The sequence below is a fragment of the Rhinopithecus bieti genome, unplaced genomic scaffold (assembly GCF_001698545.2).
Source record: "Rhinopithecus bieti isolate Rb0 unplaced genomic scaffold, ASM169854v2 scaffold_24392, whole genome shotgun sequence".
NCBI classification, from domain to species: Eukaryota; Metazoa; Chordata; class Mammalia; order Primates; family Cercopithecidae; genus Rhinopithecus; species Rhinopithecus bieti.
In genome coordinates this window covers 4,583,706-4,597,103 of record NW_016812542.1, presented here as the reverse complement: position 1 = coordinate 4,597,103, position 13,398 = coordinate 4,583,706, and the positions used below count along the sequence as shown (strand labels likewise).

Sequence of the window (13,398 nt, the reverse complement as noted above, 5' to 3'; positions counted from 1 at the left end):
AAAAAAAAAAAAAAAAAAAAAAAAAAAAGAAAAGTAAATATGGTCAGGTACAGTGGCTCATGCCTATAATCCCAGCACTTTGGGAAGCCAAGGCAGGAGGATCACTTGAGTTCAAAACCAGCCTGAGCAACAGAGCAAGACCCTGTCTCTCCAAAAAAAAAAAAAAAAAAAAAAATTAAATTAGCCAGGTGTGGTAGCATATGCCTATGGTCCCAGCTACTCTGGAAGCTGAGGTGGGAGGATCGCTTCAGCCCAGGAGTTTGAGGCTGCTGTGAGCCACCATTGTGCCATCACACTCCAGCCTGGGCAACAGAGAGAGACCCTATCTCCAGCCTGGGCAACAGAGAGAGCTCCATCTCTAAAAGGTAAAAGAAAAGGAAATCAAATATGATTGGGTGCTCACTAGGCAGTGGGGGGCTGTACCTGCAGGCGGGGCTCCAATGTGGCTCTGATGCTGGACGTTCGGTCCCTGGGGGCCGTAGAACCCATCTGCTCCGTGAACACACCCCGGGAGGTCACCCTACACTTCCTGCGCACTGCTGGCCACCCTCTTACCCGCTGGGCCCTTCAACACCAGCCACCCAGCCCCAAGCAGCTGGAAGAAGAATTCTTGGTAAGAAATTGGGGTCCCCTCCGAATCGCTCTGCCCTCTGTATCAGAGGCAGCCAGCTGGAACCATTCTCTCATGGGCACCGTGGGCATGTCTCCTCTTTGGGCCCCTTAGGAAAGAGAACGTCAGGGCTGAGGGAGGGGGCTGCCCCAGGCTTCCCCTTCTGCCCCACCCCATCTAGGCCTACATACTAATGTCAAGAAGGAATGGCCAGAGTCCAGCTGTTCTAGAAAAAGGTAGAAGGAGAGAAAAGGAGGCTAGGAGTCAGCTGCTCACCCATTTCCTCCCCCTGCCAGAAGATCCCTTCAAACTTTGTCAGCCCCGAAGACCTGGACATCCCTGGCCACGCCTCCAAGGACCGATACAAGACCATCTTGCCAAGTAAGAACTGCAGCTGGGATGGAGGGAGTTGGGTACAGTCCCGGGGGCTAGAGAACTTCACAGGACAAAGTACACAGTTTCAGCCAGGGAAGGACAACCTTGCTTGGCACATCTTCTCTCAGAAGAGAAAGGGGGAAGCAGCAGCAACAATCACAACAGTAGCAATAATAATGTTTGCAGATATGTACCCTGGGCCAGGCCCTGCTCTCAAATTGGTTTTTTTTTTTTTTTTTAAGGCAGAGTTTTCGCTCTTGTCACCCAGGCTGGAGTGCAATGGCGCAATCTCGGCTCACTGCAACCTCCGCCTCCCGGTTCAAGCGATTCTCCTGCCTCAGCCTCCCAAGTAGCTGGGACTACAGGCATGCGCCTCCACACCCGGCTAATTTTGTATTTTTAGTAGAGATGGGGTTTCTCCATTTTCGTCAGGCTGGTCCTGAACTCCTGACATCAGGTGATCCACCCGCCTCAGCCTCCCAAAGTGCTACGATTACAGGCGTGAGCCACTGCATCCAGTCTCAATCTTTTATATTTACTCATTTCTCACAACAATCCCATGAAGTTTGTACTGTGATATTATGATGATCATTTTACAAATAAGGAAATTAAGGCACAGATAAGTTGAATATGTTACCTAAGATATTCAGCTTAGCTACTTGCACGAAGCCCTTTTCCTTGTCTTCCGCTCGCTTGGGAAGTGTCCAGCCAAGGCTTGTGGTGGAGGAAGCACCACCAGGAGGGCTCCCAGAGAGAGGGCTTTGAGAAAGTCAGATGGAGACAGGGCAACAGCCAGCAAGAGAGCAGTGGCGGAGGGGATGGAGGACACTGAGCTAGGAGGGGGTGACCCTGCAAGCTGACAGACCCAGGACAAGCACCTTCTATTTTTCAGAGGCAGGCATGAGGCCCTGGAGCCTCTCCCTCCCTCCCCTGCTCTCCCTATAGGGAAGCTACTCCCAGCTTGAGGCTTTAGCTCAGTGAGCACATGGGCCCTGTCTCCTGCTAACCCTCCTGGAGTGCCCTCTGCCTGCATGGGCGGATCAAGGGGCTATTAGTGCTATTCCAGGCCAGGGGGAGGAGTAGCCCTTGTTCTTGGCCTAATTCTAATCAGCCCTGCAGCCACCAGAAAAGGGAAAAAGTCCTTTGCCTGAGATTCCCCTGGTCCCCAGGGTACCCTCTGTCCCTGACCAGGCTGGCATGAGCAGAGCAAGAGTCTCTTCTCCTTTCCTCACAAGCCAGCTTCTTCATCCATGTTTGGGTTTCATTTAGAGAAATCCTTCCCCCTTAGAGGCAGAGGCCAAATGCCTCATGGCTGAGTGGAATCTGAGTCCTAGTTCCACTTCATGGCTGTGTGATATCCAGCAAGTTGCTCATCTGAATCCCATATTCACCATTAGAAAACAAATTCTTCTTCCTCTACATCTCTTTTTCCATTCCTACTGGCATAATCTTATTCTAAACCCGTACTGATCTCAAGGATAGAATTCTATATATATTAGAATATTATATCTAATATTATATCTTCCCATTTGGTCTCTGCTGTTCCATTCCCTTTCTTCTCTAGTCCATCCTATACAGCACCACTCAGTTAACCCTCCCAAACTATTGCTTTGATCATGTCACTGTCCTGCTCAAAAACATTATATAGCTCCCTACTGTCTGCGTATAAAATTCTTCACAGGGGCCAGACATGGCGGCTCACACCTGTAATCTCAGCACTTTGGGAGGTTGAGGTGGGAGAATTGCTTGAAGCTAGAAATTCAAGACCAGCTTGGGCAACAAAGTGAAACCCTGTCTCTACAAAAAACATAAATAAATAAATAAATAATCCAGGTGTGGTGTGGCATGTGCCTGTAGTCCCAGCTATGTGGAAGGCTGAGACAGAAGTATCACTTGAGCCCAGGAGTTAGAGGTTACAGTGAGCTATGATCACACCACTGCACTCCAGCCTGGGCAACAGAGTGAGACCCTGTCTCTAAAAGTAACAACAACAACAACAACTTCAGTGGGGATAAGGCCACCTGCTATACACAAGGTGCTGGGACTGTGATGAGCACAGGAACTCTCTTCTTTCTGATCCTGCTGGATCACAGTTGGTCACCTTCTGACCTCTGACCTCTGCTAATTTTTATTTCCCAGATCCCCAGAGCCGTGTCTGTCTAGGCCGGGCACAGAGCCAGGAGGACGGAGATTACATCAATGCCAACTACATCCGAGTGAGTGGCCTGGCTGCAGTGGTGGGTGGGGAATGGGGGAATTCTCAGACATCTGAGAACATCTTCCAGCTGTGACTCGTGGATCAGGTGCCTGCATTTCCTGCCCTCCCTGCTCCAGCTCACTGCTGTCATAGCCCTACCAAGCTGGGCTGGCACTGAACGTGCCCTAAGGCACCAACCTAAAAAACGGAGCAGACGTTGAAAAATATCTGGAGAGACCACCGAGTCTCCCTAACCTCCACTATCAGCCCTCCCATGTCACCCTCTAAACTTAGCAGGAAGTTAGCGTTGTTGAACCCAATCTCCAGCTCCTTGAGAGCTCGCAGCTCCCGGGAACTGCATGGGTGATGCCAGCAGTAATGGGACCTCCCCCACAACTTACCTTAACTGACCCTCAAGTAGCCCCTCTTATGTGAAGACAGTTGATTGATGTCAAGCTATAGGAAGCTCCAGGCCAGGTGGGTGCTCCATGCCAGCTTCTCACTGCTGTGGACCCTAAGGCGATGTAAAAGCAGCGCTCTCTAGTGACTCAGTGTGGGTAAGACATCAGTCAGGGGCGCAGGGAGGCGAAAAACTCTTAGCTAGGGAAGCCATGGGGAAACATGATCTTCCATTTGCGGGCCAATACCAGATCAACTGCAGTCCTGATTCCACCATCATCTTGAGGAGCAGGAAGCTGAGGGTCCTGAAGGTGAGAAAATCAGGTTAGGGAGACTGTGCTACATTTTGCTACTACTTTTATAGAAAAGTAACATGTAAGTGTGAAACTGTCACTGAACAAATACTAAACACTGTTTAGGTATTTTGTGCTAGAAGAAAACAGCAGGGGAGGAAGAGAATAAACATTTATAGAGCACTTGCTATTGACTAGACTCTCAATATATCTTACTGAATTTAATCCACTCTACATTCCTACAAGACAGATATTATTATGCCCAATTTACAGATGATACAACTGAGGCTTACGGAGGTTAGGTAACTGGCTTATAGTGGCACAGCCAGGAAACAGCAGAACAGGGATCTGATCCTCACTCCAGAACCCATATCCTTTCCACCGTGTGGCTTCTGAGTGTGCGTGTTCATGCACGTGTGTGTCTACACCTGTGGTTCACAGCTTTAGGCTGACCCCAGCACCTGAGGCATCCAGGATCACCCCAGAGCTCTGCTCTCACTGCTCCCTACCCCTTCCCCTGTGCTTCCACCTTCCAGGGCTATGATGGGAAGGAGAAGGTCTACATTGCCACCCAGGGCCCCATGCCCAACACTGTGTCGGACTTCTGGGAGATGGTATGGCAAGAGGAAGTGTCCCTCATTGTCATGCTCACTCAGCTCCGAGAGGGCAAGGAGGTAGGAGGCAGAGCCACGTTCATGATGAACCCAGAAAGTGCTATGCCCGCCCCACCCCCTACTCCCCACACAGGGCAGCTCAGGACCAGAGGTTTCCCTGGGAGCCAGCCCCAGCTCATACGTCTCAGAAAGTTCCCTGAGATATACCCCTGGGAGGCTGTCCATGGCCAAAATATAGGATAGGGTGAGCACTCTGCTTGCAGGTGTCAAGCTCAGAAGAGCCAGGCTCCCTGTTGCTGACCTTCCATCCAGTAGGGGTGGAAGATGGGGAGGAGATACCAGCGCCTCTTTGCTGCCCTGTCACCTGCTCCAGCTGACCCTCTTCTGACTCCCAGCTCCCTCCCTCCTAGAAATGTGTCCACTACTGGCCCACAGAAGAGGAAACCTATGGACCCTTCCAGATTCGCATCCAGGACATGAAAGAGTGCCCAGAATACACTGTGCGGCAGCTCACCATCCAGGTACCACCCCAGGGGCCAGGCCCAGTGGGAAGTTGGGCTGCCCACAGCATCTCTGGAACTCAGGCCGGCTCTTCACTAGGAGCCAAGGGTTTGCTCATCTAAACCATCTTAAATCCACATCTATAGAAGAAAGAGAAACTTGAGCACTGTCCTCAGCCTCTAGTCTAATAGGGCAGAGCCAAAAAGCCGAATAGGACTACCAGGAAGTACCCACCTGTCTGTGTGAATGGTCAGGCGAGGACAGGCAGGATCCAGGAGCCGGGCCAAGGGAAGGAGAGTAGGTTAAAGGAGATGTGGAAGGCCAGGTGTGGCGGCTCATGCCTGTAATCCCAGCACTTTGGGAGGCTGACATGGGCGGAGTCCTCTTGAGGTCAGGAGTTCCAGACCAGCCTGGCCAACATGGTGAAACCTCGTCTCTACTAAAAATTACAGCTACTTGGGAGGCTAAGACAGGAGACTCACTTGAACCCAGGAGGCAGAGGTTGTAGTGAGCCGAGATTGTGCCACTGCACTCCAGCCTGGGTGATGGAGTGAGACTGTGTCTCAAAAAACAAAAAAAAAAAAAAAAAAAGAAAGAAAGAGATATGGAATAACATGTACATAAGGACTTTTTAAATGCCTTCTATTATTTTACAGTGTTTTATATTTTGAAACCTTTCCTCTATCAACTTATTCTCCTCCAAATATCCTAGCAAGTAAACCAGTAAGATATCATTGTCCCCATTTTCCAGGTGAAGAAAATGAGATCAAGGGGCTTGCCCAAAGTCATGTGCTTGTGGGAAGCAGAGCCGGGACTTGAATTTGGGTCTCTCCCCTCTCCCAGGACAATGCTCCTTCCCAGCATTTTGGAGGGGGAAGTGGTGGAGAATGATGAGCATGAAAATTGCAACCTAGCTTGCTTTGAGTAGATGACCCCCCACAGGGTAATTCCAGCCCTTGCCCTCCTCAGGCACCAGAGAAGAAGGCAGGCCCTCCACCCTGACCTTGGTTCTCATGCCTTGTCTCCAACCCAGTACCGGGAAGAGTGCCGGTCAGTAAAGCACATCCTCTTCTCAGCCTGGCCCGACCACCAGACACCAGAATCAGCTGGGCCCCTGCTGCGCCTAGTGGCAGAGGTGGAGGAGAGCCCTGAGACAGCTGCCCGCCCCGGGCCCATCGTAGTCCACTGCAGGTGCGTGGCCCTCCCTTCACTGCAGCCTGTGGACTGCGCTCCCCTCCCCTGCCCCCTGGGTCTCTCCTGGGGAAGGGTCTGAGCAGAAGAGCATCAGGCAAGCCTAGTCCTTACTTGGACCTGACTCACAAGGCCATTCAGCAAGGGCTCTGTTCTTTTCACCTCCTTCATGCAGAACCCAGACATCTGGGCTGGACACCCAGGCCCCATCCACAGAGGGGACAGAACATCAGGAAGGTCCCAGTCAGCTGTAGGAGGACATAAACAGGTTTCCAACTGTTGGGGAACTCATTTACTCATTCAACAAATATGTATTGAAAACCCTATTATTGGCCGGGCATGGTGGTTCACACCTGTAATCCCAGCACTTTGGGAGGCCGAGATGGGCAGATCACTTGAGGTCAGGAGTTTGAGACCAGCCTGGCCAACATGGTGAAAACCTGTCTCTACTAAAAAATACAAAAATTAGCCGGGCATGGTAGCACATGCTTATAATCCCAGCTTCTTGGGAGACTGAGGCAGAAGAATTGCACGAACACTGGAGGCAGATGTTGCAGTGAGCTGAGATCACACCACTGCACTCCAGCCAGGGTGACAGAGCAAGACTCCATCTCAAAAAAAGAAAACTTATTATTGTCAGGCACAGTGTTAGATGCTAAGGAGACAGCTGTGAACAAAGCAGTTTGGTTTCTTCCCAGACAGGTTTACAGTCTGGTGAGAAAGAAGGCAGATTAGGCCAGGCACAGTGGCTCAGCCTCTAATCCCAGCACTTTGGGAGGCTGAGACGGGAGGATCACCTGAGGTCAGGAGTTCGAGACCAGCCTGGCCAACATGGTGAAACCCCATCTCTACTAAAAATACAAAAAGTAGCACGTGCCTGTAATCCCAGCTACGTGGGAGGCTGAGGCAGGAGAATTGCTTGAACCTGGGAAGTGGAAGTTGTAGTGAGCTGAGACTGCACCACTGCACTCCAGCCTGGGCAACAGAGCAAGACTCCATCTCAAACAAACTAACAAAAACAAACAGAAGGCAGATTAAACAATTAAATACCAGCCGGGCCTATAATCCCAGCACTTTGGGAGGCCAAGGTGGGCGGATCACCTGAGGTCGGGAGTTCGATACCAGCCTGACCAACATGGAGAAACCCTGTCTCTACTAAAAGTACAAAATTAGCTGGGCATGGTGGTGCATGCCTGTAATTCCAGTTACTTGGGAGGCTGAGGCAGGAGAATCACTTGAACCTGGGAGGTGGAGGTTGCGGTGAGCTGAGATCACGTCATTGCATTCCAGCCTGGGCAACAAGAGTGAAACTCTGTCTAAAAAAAAAAAAAAAAAAAAAAACTATAAAGTAGCACACAATATGATGAGAGCTGTGATGGGGATATGATGGGGAGCATAGAACCAAGCCTCCTAAGCCAGACTTTGACCAGAGGTTTTCCAAGAGAAAGGCCGTCTAAGCCAAGCTAAGACCTGAAAGGTGAATTAGCCAAGCGAAGAGAGGGAAGGGAACACGTTCCAGGCAGGTGGAACAGCATATGCTAACTAAGGCCCAGAGAAGAAATGTGAAAATGGATACACTGCTAGCAGCAGGGTTACAGGTTGGGCCCAGAGGTTATGTGTGGGGTAATGATGAGAGATGGGTTTGGAAGGCCAGTGAAGGTCAGATGATGAGGCGCCTTGTAGGACTGGCTGACACTTGGTTATAAAATAACACTTTGGCTATAGAGTGAAAAATTGATTGGGCTGGAGTGAGAGGGTATCGTAGGGTATAAGACTAAAGAAAGAGACCATTTGGGAGTGCACATCCTAAATAAAACAGAGCACAGAGGCAAAAAGCATGACACAGGGGCTTCCCAGCCCACCCACAGGTAGCAATGGGACATGTGCAGGGAGGTCATTAGAGGCTCATGCAAGAGGAACAGGAGGCCTGGGGAGTTTTGAAATAAACAGAGGGCACAATGGAGCAAGCAGAGCAGAGCGGAGAGGAGACTGTGGGAGGGCGCCGAGGTGGGAAACAGAGGGGCCGGGCATGGGCTGTGTGGAAGATGAGTCTGAGCTGAGAGGAAGTCAAGGTTAGATAAGGAGGGCTCAAGGGTCAGCACGCCCACAAGTGGGGAACTGTCTGTTGGAAACTGCTGTAGATGCTTAGCAGAGGGGAGATCATCAAAACGTCCACAGGGACCAGAAGGTGGCCTGTAACAGGCTTACAGTGAGGCTGGTAAGAAATGTAAACTCCTCCCGTGCCAGTTATAACCTGCCTCCAGCAGGGTCCCCAAGGGGACTGGAATCCGGAGTACTGCTACCTGCCCCCATCTCCAGAGCCCTATCCCCAAAATATAGCACCTGCAGGTCCCATTTCTTTCTCTATGGTTTGGGGCCTGGCTCTTATATTCCCTGGTCTCCCATGACCTCCCTGTCCCCTCCCTGGCTATCTTCAGTGCAGGGATTGGCCGGACAGGCTGCTTCATCGCCACGCGAATTGGCTGTCAACAGCTGAAGGCCCGAAGGGAAGTGGACATTCTGGGCATTGTATGCCAACTGCGGCTAGACAGGTGGGTCTGTGGGTGTAAACAAGGCCAACAACGTTAATGGGGGGCATCAGTGCCTCTGGGCCCCAGAGCCCTGATAGGCCCATCACCATCAAGCACTCCTGCAAGAAAGGAAGAAACTCTTTCTGCTTAGCGCTGTTTATTTTGCAACTAACAACCAGCAAAAAATATCTATCTGGATGGCCGGGCGCGGTGGCTCACACCTATAATCCCAGCACATTGGCAGGCTGAGGTGGGTGGATCACCTGAAGTCAGGAGTTCGAGACCAGCCTCGCCAACATGGTAAAACGCTGTCTCTACTAAAAATACAAAAATTAGCCAGACCTGGTGCGGGCCCTTGTAATCCCAGAAACTCAGGAGGCTGAGGCAGGACAGTTGCTTGAACCCAGGAGGTGGAAGTTGCAGTGAGCCAAGATTGTGCCATTGCACTCCAGCCTGGGCGACAGAGCGAGACTCTGTCTCAAAAAAAAAAAAAAAAGAAAAAATATCTATCTGGAAAGTTGGCTTGGAGGCCTGGAATTAAACATGATATGAGGCAACAACAAGTAGTGCAAAGAAGCTCACTGGGTTGAGGCAGAGCCAGTGTTCAGATTCCAACTTCTGTCTCACTGAGATGTCACTAGATTTCTCTGAGCTTCCATTTCTTTTTTTTCCTTTCTTTCTTCTTTTTTTAATAATAGAGATGGGGTCTCACTATGTTGCCCAGACTAGTCTCGACCTCCTGGGCTCAACAATGCCCCTTGGCTTCGCAAAGTACTGGGATTACAGGCTTAAGTCACTGTGCCTAGCCCCCACTTCTTTATCTAGAGAGAGATAATGGCTCCTTCCCCCAGAAAACTGTTGTAAGAAATGAGTTAACTTATATGAAAGTGTTTTGGAAATGGAAACTATTATACAAATGTATGGAATCATTATTTTTACTTTTAAGATTATTAGAAAGAAGGAAACCTGAGGCTCAGGAGTATTCCTGTCCCGACTCAAGGCTTCAGAGGTCTGGTTTTGTCCCAGGAGCTGAGTGAATCAAGGAAGACCAAGTGTCAACACGGGGCATCACCCCTCAGCACGTGTAAGGGGCAGAGGACTTCTCTCACAGCAAATCTGAGGGTCAGCAAGGAGGAGTAGCAAGTAGAAAAGATGAATATAGGTGGTGGGGCATGGTGGCTCATATCTGTAATCCTAGCACTTTGGGAAGCCAAGATGGGCCAATCACTTGAGGTCAGGAGTTCAAGACCACTCTGGGCAACATGGTGAAACCCCGTTTCTACTAAAAATACAAAAATTAGCTGGGCATGGTGGCAGGCACCTACAGTCCTAGCTACTCAGGAGATTGAGGCAGGAGAACCACTTGAACCCAGGAGGCAGAGGCTGCAGTGAGCCTAGATCATACCACTACTCTCCAGCCTGGGTATCAGAGTGAGACTGTCTCACAAAAAAAAAGAAAAGAAAAAGAAAAGATTAACATAGGCAAAGGAGTTGGCATGTTCTTTGAGAAAGTCAGGACTTTTCCAGTAGGACCACAAGGATGTTTGACTGGAGCCATTCAGCCAGCACCCTGACCTTCCTTCACTCATGGTCTGTGTGTTTCTCCTTGCAGAGGGGGGATGATCCAGACGGCAGAGCAGTACCAGTTCCTGCACCACACTTTGGCCCTGTATGCAGGCCAGCTTCCAGAGGAACCCAGCCCCTGACCCAGCCCCTGACCCCTGCCACCCTCCAGCAGCCCAGGTGCCCACCTCCCTCAAGCCTGGGAAGGTGGGTCTGGGGAAAGTGGGCCGAGTGATCTGGGGAAGGAGTGCCTCCTTAGTGGTGCTTGCAGTCACAGGAAGCAGCATCAGTAAGGACAAGGGGCTGGATTCCAAGTCTTCACCACTGGCCACTCCTCTGCTTCCTCTGTTGGCCCCAGATGGACAGTAAGGGGAACCTCCAATGTCTCTCTGAACTTAAAGACGGGAGCTGGCATTTGTGACAGACAAAGAAAGAAGCCCAGGTGTCCTGATCTTCTCTAAGACACTCTTTGTGAGCTTGTTTCCTCTTCTATAACATGAACATTAAGTGCTTAGCTGCCATGAGGGAAAAGCAATGAGAGAAGTTTCTAGAAGCCACTCCAGTCACTCCTTCCTGGGGCTGACAAAAGGGTGATTCCAAGATCATCCTTCACCCAAGGCCCTGCCCAAGCACAGGCCTGATGCAAGAATGAGGAAAAGTCTGGTCCTGATCTCCAAGTCTCAACATCTTAGCAGTGACTCTGCTCCCTGACAACACATCGGAAGGGCTGGACAACTCCAGTCAAAAGAAAGAACAAGGACTCTGGTTACCCTTGCCTCCACTCATGTGTCCTAAGAGTAGGCTACAGAGGTGACCAGGCCTGGCAGTTGGAATCTCAGGAAGAGGGAACATGTGGGGACTACTCAGAGGCAAAGAGGGGCTGCTCCTGCCTCCATGGTTGCTGGCCACTCCCACCAACTACTCTTAGGGAGGCTGAGCAGTCTCTTAAATAATACCCTGTAGTTTTGCTTCCATGGCTTAAATAATACCCTGTAGTATGCAGAAGACAAAAGAAAGAGGCAAGTAGAGAAGAGGAGGCAAAGTGCTCAGTCTGATTTTAGATAACCAACCCTGCCATGACCCTCTATACTCTGCACTTGCTGAGTACACCTAGAGAGCTTGGCTGTTTCCAAAAACAATCAGGGTCATAACCATCCATGCAGACATGGAGGCTCGGCTGAACTGGGACTCCTCACTGTCTACCCCAGAGAACAAGCACCCCTCATCCATCTCAGCATCAGCACAATTTCCAGGGGACCTCAGGTCTAACTAAGGACTGAATGCCACACCTCAGGATTCGTCCTTCTTGCATCTGAGACTGGCTGCCCATTCTGAGATGGGGATGAAAGTAAGATGCCGCATCACCGGGCATGCCGCCCCTGAGAGCTGCCTTGATACCAGTTCTCTGTGGAAACCCCCGAGGAGCTGGATCTGGAGAACAGCTGGGCCTCCTCACTCAGGACTTCTCTCCTAAAGAACACGCAGTGCTAAAACTGAGGATGATTTCCCTAATGCTTCTGCTTGGCCTTGTGGAGGAGCTGCTCCTTCCTTACAGCCCTGGGGATGGACTTGCCCACACCTCCACCTCCCCTGAGCCCTGTGAGAGGCACAACTGTCTATGCCAATGAGGCTCGGTGGGGGGCTCTCAAGTGCCTGATCCTGCCCTGGGCTCAGAGCCAGCCCAGAGGGAAGCAACTGCACAGCCCCACAGGCCTTCCCTGGCACTGCCCCCCCAACCCCATCTCAGAGCTCAGAGGGTACAAGCTCCAACACAGTAACCAAGTGGGAAAATAAAGACTTCTTGGATGACTGACTCATTCCTTCTTTCCATCTTCTTCTTGGCCCTCTGGGGCTTCTTTGTAAGAAGAAAGACTGCAGACCAGGGACAGGCAGGCTGCAAATCTTTGCCCTTGGGATATGCACTTTTCTAGCGCTTCCAAGGACATAAAATAAGGTGAAACCAAAGTCAATTTAGGAAGTGAGACAGGGTGGACTCTCATAGTCTACTCAGGCAGCTGTAACAATTCACACTACCGTAAACCGTGTGGCTTCTAAACAACAGAAATGTATTGCTGGCCTGGTGCGATGCTCATGCCTGTAATCCCAGCCCTTTGGGAGGCCGAGGCAGTTGGATCACGAGGTCAGGAGATCGAGGCCATCCTGGCTAATACAGTGAAACCGTGTCTCTACTAAAGACACAAAAAATGAGCTGGGTGTGGTGGCACACACCTGTAGTCAGCTACTCAGGAGGCTGAGGCAGGAGAATTGCTTGAACCCTGGAGGCGGAGGGTGCAGTGAGCTGAGATCGTGCCACTGCACTCCAGCCTGGATGACAGAACAAGACTCAGTCTCAAAAAAAAAAAAAGAAAAAGGAGAAAAGAAATGTATTGCTCACAGTTCTGGAGGCTGGGAAGTCTGGGATCAAGACCCTTGCAGACTCAGTGTCTGGCTATTAGGCAGAGCCTTCTTTCTTTCTTTTTTTTTTTTTTAGACAGAGTCTCACTGTCGCCCAGGCTGGAGTGCAGTGGCGCGATCTTGGCTCACTGCAAGCTCCACCTCCCCGGCTCATGCCATTCTCCTGCCTCAGCCTCCCGAGTAGCTGGGACTACCAGCACCCGCCACCATGCCCAGCTAATTTTTTATATTTTTAGTAGAGACGGGGTTTCACCATGTTAGCCAGGATGGTCTCGATCTCCTGACCTCGTGATCCACCCACCTCGGCCTCCCAAAGTGCTGGGATTACAGGCGTGAGCCACGGGGCCCAGGCTTAGGCAGAGCCTTCTTTCTGTCCTTGCATGGTGAAAAGGTTGTGGGCTGGTATTCTTCCCCCCAACCCCACCCGCCCCCTTTATAAGGCCCCACCCTCATGACTTAAATCACCTCCTAACACCATCACCTTAGGGGTTAGGACTTCCACCTATGAATTTTGGGGGACATCAACATTCAGTCCATAGCCTTTATCTTAGGAGCTAGAGGGGGACTTATAAAGGGCAGAGGTTAGGCTGGGCGTGGTGGCTCACGCCTGTAATCCCAGCACTTTGGGAGGCTGAGGTGGGCGGATCGTGAGGTCAGGAGATTGAGACCATCCTGGTTTACACGGTGAAACCCCGTCTCTACTAAAAAT

The 13,398-nt window shown here is 50.8% G+C and overlaps 1 protein-coding gene and 1 long non-coding RNA gene across 10 annotated transcripts in view; one reads left to right on the top strand and one right to left on the bottom strand.

Moving 5' to 3' along the window:
* LOC108545070 (uncharacterized) overlaps positions 1–7,463 on the bottom strand; it is a 16,869-nt gene extending 9,406 nt beyond the window's left edge. Inside the window, exons 1-6 of one of the 6 annotated variants that reach the window (XR_001890027.1) lie at positions 7,422–7,463; positions 6,310–6,428; positions 5,993–6,112; positions 5,224–5,227; positions 3,830–3,886; positions 3,584–3,696 (exon numbers count right to left, since the gene is read on the bottom strand). This is a non-coding gene — a long non-coding RNA (uncharacterized LOC108545070). Of the gene's footprint in view, positions 1–3,583; positions 3,697–3,829; positions 3,887–5,223; positions 5,228–5,992; positions 6,113–6,294; positions 6,539–7,421 lie in introns of those variants that run through there. The other 5 variants (XR_001890029.1, XR_001890028.1, XR_001890030.1 and 2 more) reach the window with 5 other exon arrangements.
* PTPN7 (protein tyrosine phosphatase non-receptor type 7) overlaps positions 1–12,087 on the top strand; it is a 16,344-nt gene extending 4,257 nt beyond the window's left edge. For 2 of the 4 annotated variants that reach the window (XM_017896503.1, XM_017896500.1), the window contains exons 3-10: positions 430–613; positions 907–991; positions 3,125–3,201; positions 4,411–4,548; positions 4,899–5,009; positions 6,023–6,180; positions 8,619–8,732; positions 10,324–12,087. In XM_017896503.1, coding sequence (XP_017751992.1) covers positions 430–613; positions 907–991; positions 3,125–3,201; positions 4,411–4,548; positions 4,899–5,009; positions 6,023–6,180; positions 8,619–8,732; positions 10,324–10,417 — 961 coding nt within the window. In that variant the 3' untranslated portion in view covers positions 10,418–12,087. The remainder of the gene's footprint in view (positions 1–429; positions 614–906; positions 992–3,124; positions 3,202–4,410; positions 4,549–4,898; positions 5,010–6,022; positions 6,181–8,618; positions 8,733–10,323) is intronic. The other 2 variants (XM_017896501.1, XM_017896502.1) reach the window with 2 other exon arrangements.
* The last annotated feature ends 1,311 nt before the right edge of the window (positions 12,088–13,398 follow it).